General features: G+C 48.5%; 2 protein-coding genes across 2 annotated transcripts; one reads left to right on the top strand and one right to left on the bottom strand.

The window, feature by feature from the left end:
- LOC138771361 (putative proline-rich protein 21) lies at positions 1-1,329 on the bottom strand. Its single transcript, XM_069951009.1, has one exon. The coding sequence runs from the start codon at positions 1,327-1,329 to the stop codon at positions 1-3; it is 1,329 nt and encodes a 442-aa protein (XP_069807110.1).
- Positions 1,330-2,963: 1,634 nt separating this feature from the next.
- LOC138770818 (protein S100-A16-like) lies at positions 2,964-6,534 on the top strand. The gene is made up of 3 exons (XM_069950067.1): positions 2,964-3,047; positions 3,843-4,014; positions 5,897-6,534. The coding sequence occupies exons 2-3, from the start codon at positions 3,865-3,867 to the stop codon at positions 6,050-6,052; spliced, it is 306 nt and encodes a 101-aa protein (XP_069806168.1). The 5' UTR covers positions 2,964-3,047; positions 3,843-3,864; the 3' UTR covers positions 6,053-6,534.
- The last annotated feature ends 2,975 nt before the right edge of the window (positions 6,535-9,509 follow it).

Raw genomic sequence — 9,509 nt, 5'->3', positions numbered from 1 at the left:
CTATTCTGGGGGGGGTGGGGTGGGGGTGGAGCTGCAGCAGACGGGTTGTGGAAGGCCGCACATCCATAGCTGCAGGTCCGCGGCTGCACATCCATAGCTGCAGGTCCGCGGCTGCACATCCATAGCTGCAGGTCCGCGGCTGCACATCCATAGCTGCAGGTCCAGGGCCGCACATCCATAGCTGCAGGTCCAGGGCCGCACATCCATAGCTGCAGGTCCAGGGCCGTACATCCATAGCTGCAGGTCCAGGGCCGCACATCCATAGCTGCAGGTCCGCGGCTGCACATCCATAGCTGCAGGTCCAGGGCCGTACATCCATAGCTGCAGGTCCAGGGTCGCACATCCATAGCTGCAGGTCCGTGGCTGCACATCCATAGCTGCAGGTCCGTGGCTGCACATCCATGGCTGCAGGTCCAGGGCCGCACACCCATAGCTGCAGGTCCAGGGTCGCACATCCATAGCTGCAGGTCCAGGGCCGCACATCCATAGCTGCAGGTCTGCGGTTGCACATCCATAGCTGCAGGTCCAGGGCCGCACATCCATAGCTGCAGGTCCAGGACCGCACATCCATAGCTGCAGGTCCGCGGTTGCACGTCCATAGCTGCAGGTCCAGGGCCGCACACCCATAGCTGCAGGTCCAGGGCCGCACATCCATAGCTGCAGGTCCAGGGCCGCACACCCATAGCTGCAGGTCCGCGGTTGCACGTCCATAGCTGCAGGTCCAGGGCCGTACATCCATAGCTGCAGGTCCAGGGCCACATAATCCATAGCTGCAGGTCCGCGGTTGCACATCCATAGCTGCAGGTCCAGGGCCGCATAATCCATAGCTGCAGGTCCAGGGCCGCACACCCATAGCTGCAGGTCCAGGGCCGCACATCCATAGCTGCAGGTCCGTGGCTGCACATCCATAGCTGCAGGTCCAGGGTCGCACATCCATAGCTGCAGGTCCGTGGCTGCACATCCATAGCTGCAGGTCCAGGGTCGCACATCCATAGCTGCAGGTCCAGGGTCGCACACCCATAGCTGCAGGTCCAGGGTTGCACATCCATAGCTGCAGGTCCGCGGCCGCACATCCATAGCTGCAGGTCCAGGGTCGCACATCCATAGCTGCAGGTCCGCGGTTGCACGTCCATAGCTGCAGGTCCAGGGCAGCACACCCATAGCTGCAGGTCCAGGGCCGCACATCCATAGCTGCAGGTCCAGGGTTGCACGTCCATAGCTGCAGGTCCAGGGCCGCACACCCATAGCTGCAGGTCCAGGGCCGCACATCCATAGCTGCAGGTCCGCGGTTGCACGTCCATAGCTGCAGGTCCAGGGCCGCACATCCATAGCTGCAGGTCTGCGGCTGCACTCGGCACTCCGGCGGTGGGACTGCGGCCTCAGGCTCCACCACGTCTTTGGGACTGTTGCTTCACTGTGAAATTCTTGCAATTTCCTAATGGTAACGTCTGAGATGGAGACTTCAGAGAACTCGGCGCTCACACAATTTCCTCACGGGCCGTCATGGCGGATGAGGATCTCCAGTCTCCAGATCTGACAGGATTTATAAAGACTTGTTATGTGGACCTTAAAGGAGAACTCCGGGCCCAGACTTTTTGTCAGTAGAGTCGAGGAGGAGGTGGCTGATAAAACAACCTTGACCCCCCCAGCTCCAGTGCTGGGGTCCGCTGTCCTCCCCTCCCCCGGCTGCTGACTGGCTGAGAGGGCCTGACACCTCCCGACCCAGGAAGAACAGGGTCAGGGGGTCCCTGATAACGTCTGAGGAGTTATGTGTGACAATGTAGGACCTCATGTGATCCACAAACAGGTCACCTGCAGTCCTATGTAACACTACAGATAACACAGTGATATCTCTGAGTACAGATAATGTAGTAGATGTCACCTGCAGTCCTATGTAACAGCACAGATAACACAGTGATATCTCCGAGTACAGATAATGTAGATGTCACCCGCAGTCCTATGTAACAGCACAGATAACACAGTGATATCTCTGAGTATAGATCATGTAGTAGCTGTCACCTGCAGTCCTATGTAACACCACAGATAACACAGTGATATCTCTGAGTACAGGTAATGTAGATGTCACCTGCAGTCCTATGTAACAGCACAAATAACACAGTGATATCTCTGAGTACAGATAATGTAGTAGATGTCACCTGCAGTCCTATGTAACAGCACAGATAACACAGTGATATCTCTGAGTACAGATAATGTAGTAGATGTCACCTGCAGTCCTATGTAACACCACAGATAACAGTGATATCTCTGAGTACAGATAATGTAGATGTCACCTGCAGTCCTATGTAACACCACAGATAACACAGTGATATCTCTGAGTACAGATAATGTAGTAGTCACCTGCAGTCCTATGTAACAGCACAGATAACACAGTGATATCTCTGAGTACAGATAATGTAGTAGATGTCACCTGCAGTCCTATGTAACAGCACAAATAACACAGTGATATCTCTGAGTACAGATAATGTAGATGTCACCTGCAGTCCTATGTAACACCACAGATAACACAGTGATATCTCTGAGTACAGATAATGTAGAAGCTGTCACCTGCAGTCCTATGTAACACCACAGATAACACAGTGATATCTCTGAGTACAGATAATGTAGTAGATGTCACCTGCAGTCCTATGTAACACCACAGATAACAGTGATATCTCTGAGTACAGATAATGTAGAAGCTGTCACCTGCAGTCCTATGTAACAGCACAGATAACACAGTGATATCTCTGAGTACAGATAATGTAGTAGTCACCTGCAGTCCTATGTAACACCACAGATAACACAGTGATATCTCTGAGTACAGATAATGTAGAAGCTGTCACCTGCAGTCCTATGTAACACTGAAGTGCAGTGATTGATCAGCTCTGCTACACCTGCACACACTGCAGCCTCCCTGCTGGGCTGAGCCGTAGTCACACATGAGGGGGAGGATCTGAGGGTCGGACAGGAAACAGCGACCAGAATGAGGGAGGCAGAGGAAGGGAAGAGATCCCAGCGACACAGGACGGGAGCCCGGCGGCTGCCATCCGGTAATGGCATCTATATAAACCGCACACACCGTATATACTCTGCACACACCATATATACACTGCACACACCGTATATACTCTGCACACACCATACATACACTGCACACACCGTATATACACTGCACACACCGTATATACTCTGCACACACCGTATATATACTCTGCACAAACCGTATATACTCTGCACACACCATACACACTATAAATATATCTATATACACAATGCATGTCCTTCCGGGGGTGGTGGGCTGACAGCTGGTGTATGGGGACAGGACTGACAGGTGGGCTGGAGTATTGCATACGGGGGATGGGAATGGCCGGTGGGTGGAGTATGGTATAAGGGGGTACGTATAGTGGTCCCAGGTGGGATCAGATCTCATGGACAAGGTCACAGGTAGGACAGATCACACCTTATACATTATATAGTATTACACTCCGGTCATGTATAATCAGACACTTCTCACTACGGTTACACCCCTGTATCTCCCCCCCCCCCCAGGGACGGAGCAGCTGAGACCGGTTGTGTTATGTTAACCCCTTGTAGTGCAGGACGTCCCCCCATTGTTGGCTAGAGACCTCCGACCTCTTTCCTGTTTAGTCCTCAGCGGCTCTCAGAAAAAGGAAAGACAAGAGAATCGCAGTCCACCAATCAGAAGACAGGGGGCACTATCCACCTCAGCTTTATGGGGTCAGATTGGCTGATCTGCAGCGTCCACCAAACAATAACACGCTGCCCCAAGAGCTTACACTCTACAGCGTAGACCACTCATACTGTATGTTCTTCTGTTTATCAAGGTGGGCTTAACGCTGTACACAGATGGCTACGGGCTGCAGCGAGCTAGAGTCCGCTATCGAGACTTTGGTCCGTAAGTTTTATGACTATGCTAAGAGGAAAGGGAAACATGACAAGATGAACAAGAAGGAATTCAGAGAAATGGTCGCACAGGAGCTGCCACACGTCCTCACCGTGAGTAATATATATATAGCGACTATAATACTGCCCCCTATATACAGGAATATAACTACTATAATACTGCTCCTATATACAGGAATATAACTACTATAATACTGCTCCTATATACAGGAATATAACTACTATAATACTGCTCCTATATACAGGAATATAACTACTATAATACTGTTCCTATATACAGGAATATAACTACTATAATACTGCTCCTATATACAGGAATATAACTACTATAATACTGCTCCTATATACAGGGATATAACTACTATAATACTGCTCCTATATACAGGAATATAACTACTATAATACTGCTCCTATATACAGGAATCTAACTACTATAATACTGCTCCTATATACAGGAATATAACTACTATAATACTGCCCCTATATACAGGAATATACTACTATAATACTGCCCCTATATACAGGAATATAACTACTATAATACTGCTCCTATATACAGGAATCTAACTACTATAATACTGCTCCTATATACAGGAATATACTACTATAATACTGCCCCCTATATACAAGAATATAACTACTATAATACTGCTCCTATATACAGGGATATAACTACTATAATACTGCTCCTATACACAGGAATATAACTACTATAATACTGCCCCTATATACAGGAATATAACTACTATAATGCGGTTCAGGGAAGAAACAGAGTGCTGCACCTCACACCTATGGCTGATACTAGTGCCCCTAGGCTAAATAAAAAACACATCAGAATTTTGTGTATGAATTGATCAAGCCATACTGCCCCATGTACCATTGTGCAGGTATCTGATACACATGGGTCTACACTAAGTCCACACCGTGCCAGTCAGTGGCCACCAACCCCGCAGGCACGCACAGTCAGGGAACGGGGGCCATGGGACGGCCCTGCGACCCCCATGCCACAGGACCAGACCCAAAAACACCACACCAGAACACGGCCAGCACCGCCGGCGGAGAAGGTCGCCCCCAAACAGCACAAGTCTGGATGAGGTATTGCACTCACCATAGCTGCTGCAGACAGAATGGGAAAAGACAGGAGGGATTAAAACCATGTGCACTCAGGTGTCTCCTGCTAATTGCGGTCATGTGGGTCTCACCAGGTGGTTCTCCGCCGGCGGTGCTGGCCGGGTTCTGGTGTGGTGTTTTTGGGTCTGGTCCTGTGACATGGGGGTCGCAGGGCCGTCCCATGACCCCCGTTCCCTGGCTGTGCGCGCCTGCGGGGTTGGTGGCCACTGACTGGCACAGTGTGGACTTAGTGTAGGGACCTATGTGTATCAGATACCTGCACGATGGTACATGGGGCAGTATGGCTTGATCAATTCATACACAAAATTCTGATGTGTTTTTTATTTAGCCTAGGGGCACTAGTATCAGCCATAGGTGTGAGGTGCAGCGCTCTTTTTCTTCCCTGAACCGCATAACTACTATAATACTGCCCCTATATACAGGGATATAACTACTATATTACTGCTCCTATATACAAGAATATAACTACTATAATACTGCTCCTATATACAGGAATATAACTACTATAATACTGCCCCTATATACAGGGATATAACTACTATAATACTGCTCCTACATACAGGAATATAACTACTATAATACTGCTCCTATATACAGGAATATAACTACTATAATACTGCTCCTATATACAGGGATATAACTACTATAATACTGCTCCCTATATACAGGGATATAACTACTATAATACTGCTCCCTATATACAGGGATATAACTACTATAATACTGCCCCCTATATACAGGAATATAACTACTATAATACTGCTCCTATATACAGGAATATTACCGCCATGAGGTGTTGTATATATCCCTGATGATGATTCTGTCTTGTCCGTTCTTTCTCCAGAACACTCAGAGTAAGGAGGCAGCAAACAAGCTTATCCAGTCTTTGGATTTGGATGAGGACGGGAAGATCAGCTTTGATGAGTATTGGACTCTGATGGGAGAGATTGCCAGGAAGCTGAGTCAGCAGATGGCCATGCAGTGTCAGGAGCGGCCCTGAAGAGCCGTCCTGCCCGTCCAGCAGGGGGCAGTGCACCTCTATAACGGAGCCTCGTATTACTGGAGGATACCGACTGTTCTGTTGTAACCATCGTTCTTCCAGAAACCGCAGATACGGACGGTGTTATCTGAGCCAAGGAACAAACCTGTAATGCTAGGTCTCTACATATGTGTAATACTCGGCCTAGCGGTTCCCGACATCCACTGTTGCTGTCAGTGGAGTTGGGAGCCATAGTGTGGGGTGTCCATCCTCTCCGTGCTGTTACTGTGAGGGGGTCACACTGGGGGAGAGGATGGAGTATATGCTGAATCCATGTGTCCATGTCCTGAGTGTTACGGACGTCTGCTTGTCATCCCGTGTCCGTGCGTCCATCAGACGCTTCCTGTGTAGTTTACAGTATAAATCTGAATTATAATTAACAATCTTATTTTTTATTTTTTTTTTATAAATGTCACATATAAAATATAAAGTTTTTGTTATAAGCTGGTGTTGGCGTGTCCATAGTCTACTGCCTTAAACTGTGCATAGACATATCACCGCTGTGTACACATAAATAATACCACCATATACTGTACTTAGACATATCACTGCTGTGTACACATAAATAATGCCACCATATACTGTACTTAGACATATCACCGCTGTGTACACATAAATAATGCCACCATATACTGTACTTAGACATATCACTGCTGTGTACACATATAATACCACCATATACTGTACTTAGACATATCACTGCTGTGTACACATAAATATTATTACCATATACTGTACATAGACATATCACTGCTGTGTACACATAAATAATACCACCATATACTGTACATAGACATTTCACCACTGTGTACACATAAATTATACTACCATATACTGTACATAGACATATCACTGCTGTGTACACATAAATAATACTACCATATACTGTACATAGACATATCACTGCTGTGTACACATAAATAATACCACCATATACTGTACATAGACATATCACCACTGTGTACACATAAATAATACTACCATATACTGTACATAGACATATCACTGCTGTGTACACATAAATAATACCACCATATACTGTACATAGACATATCACTGCTGTGTACACATAAATAATACCACCATATACTGTACATAGACATATCACCACTGTGTACACAAATTATACTACCATATACTGTACATAGACATATCACTGCTGTGTACACATAAATAATACTACCATATACTGTACATAGACATATCACTGCTGTGTACACATAAATAATACTACTATATACTGTACATAGACATATCACTGCTGTGTACACATAAATAATACTACCATATACTGTACATAGACATATCACCACTGTGTACACATAAATAATACTACCATATACTGTACATAGACATATCACCACTGTGTACACATAAATAATACTACCATATATTGTACATAGACATATCACCACTGTGTACACAAATTATACTACCATATACTGTACATAGACATATCACCGCTGTGTACACATAAATAATACTATCATATACTGTACATAGACATATCACCACTGTGTACATATAAATAATACTACCATATACTGTACATAAATATATCACCACTGTGTACACATAAATAATACTACCATATACTGTACATAGACATATCACCACTGTGTACACATAACTAATAGTACCATATACTGTTCATAGAGATATCACCACTGTATACACATAACTAATAGTACCATATACTGTACATATACACCGTATCACTGCTGTGTACACGTATTGTAAATAACCATACAATAACAATGAATAAAGGCACCATATACTATACATAGAAAAATCGCAGCTGTTTCTAATCGTAATTAAAAGAAACTGGGAACGTGGACGAGGCCTCCAGCTTCATTGTAGCAGATCAACCAGGTGAGAAAGTCATCATCAACTATTGCTTGAGCTGCACTGTCCCGGCCTGTGGGCTGCTGACTGGTTTCGGATGCTGAGCTGCACTGTCCCGGCCTGTGGGCTACTGACTGGGTTATGGATGCTGAGCTGCACTGTCCCGGCCTGTGGGCTGCTGACTGGGTTATGGATGCTGAGCTGCACTGTCCCGGCCTGTGGGCTGCTGACTGGGTTATGGATGCTGAGCTGCACTGTCCCGGCCTGTGGGCTGCTGACTGGGTTATGGATGCTGAGTTGCACTGCCCCGGCCTGTGGGCTGCTGACTGGGTTATGAATGCTGAGCTGCACTGTCCCGGCCTGTGGGCTGCTGACTGGGTTATGGATGCTGAGTTGCACTGCCCCGGCCTGTGGGCTGCTGACTGGGTTATGAATGCTGAGCTGCACTGTCCCGGCCTGTGGGCTGCTGACTGGGTTATGGATGCTGAGTTGCACTGCCCCGGCCTGTGGGCTGCTGACTGGGTTATGAATGTTGAGCTGCACTGTCCCAGCCTGTGGGCTGCTGACTGGGTTATGGAAGCTGAGCTGCACTGTCCCGGCCTGTGGGCTGCTGACTGGGTTATGGATGCTGAGCTGCACTGTCCCGGCCTGTGGGCTGCTGACTGGGTTATGGATGCTGAGCTGCACTGTCTCGGCCTGTGGGCTGCTGACTGGGTTATGGATGCTGAGCTGCACTGTCCCGGCCTGTGGGCTGCTGACTGGGTTTCGGATGCTGAGCTGCACTGTCCCGGCCTGTGGGCTGCTGACTGGGTTATGAATGCTGAGCTGCACTGTCCCGGCCTGTGGGCTGCTGACTGCGTTATGGATGCTGAGCTGCACTGTCCCGGCCTGTGGGCTGCTGACTGGGTTTCGGATGCTGAGCTGCACTGTCCCGACCTGTGGGCTGCTGACTAGGTTATGGATGCTGAGCTGCACTCTCCCGGTCTGTGGGCTGCTGACTGGGTTATGGATGCTGAGCTGCACTGTCCCGGCCTGTGGGCTGCTGACTAGGTTATGGATGCTGAGCTGCACTGTCCTGGCCTGTGGGCTGCTGACTGGGTTATGGATGCTGAGCTGCACTGTTCCGGCCTGTGGGCTGCTGACTAGTTTCGGATGCTGAGCTGCACTGTCCCGGCCTGTGGGCTACTGACTGGGTTATGGATGCTGAGCTGCACTGTTCCGGCCTGTGGGCTGCTGACTGGGTTATGGATGCTGAGCTGCACTGTCCCGGCCTGTGGGCTGCTGACTGGGTTATGGATGCTGAGCTGCACTGTCCCGGCCTGTGGGCTGCTGACTGGGTTATGGATGCTGAGCTGCACTGTCCCGGCCTGTGGGCTGCTGACTGGGTTATGGATGCTGAGCTGCACTGTCTCGGCCTGTGGGCTGCTGACTGGGTTATGGATGCTGAGCTGCACTGTCCCGGCCTGTGGGCTGCTGACTGGGTTATGGATGCTGAGCTGCACTGTCCCGGCCTGTGGGCTGCTGACTGGGTTATGGATGCTGAGCTGCACTGTCCCGGCCTGTGGGCTGCTGA

The sequence above is a fragment of the Dendropsophus ebraccatus genome, chromosome 13 (assembly GCF_027789765.1).
Source record: "Dendropsophus ebraccatus isolate aDenEbr1 chromosome 13, aDenEbr1.pat, whole genome shotgun sequence".
NCBI lineage: Eukaryota > Metazoa > Chordata > Amphibia > Anura > Hylidae > Dendropsophus > Dendropsophus ebraccatus.
This window is presented reverse-complemented; position numbering and strand designations above follow the sequence as displayed.

Coding starts and splice junctions, on each gene's coding strand:
- LOC138770818 (XM_069950067.1), top strand. CDS start 3,865: ATGGCTACGGGCTGCAGCGAGCTAGAGTCCGCTATCGAGACTTTGGTC. Junction 4,015..5,896: donor AGCTGCCACACGTCCTCACC/GTGAGTAATATA, acceptor TTCTTTCTCCAG/AACACTCAGAGTAAGGAGGC.
- LOC138771361 (XM_069951009.1), bottom strand. CDS start 1,329: ATGGATGTGCGGCCCTGGACCTGCAGCTATGGACGTGCAACCGCGGAC.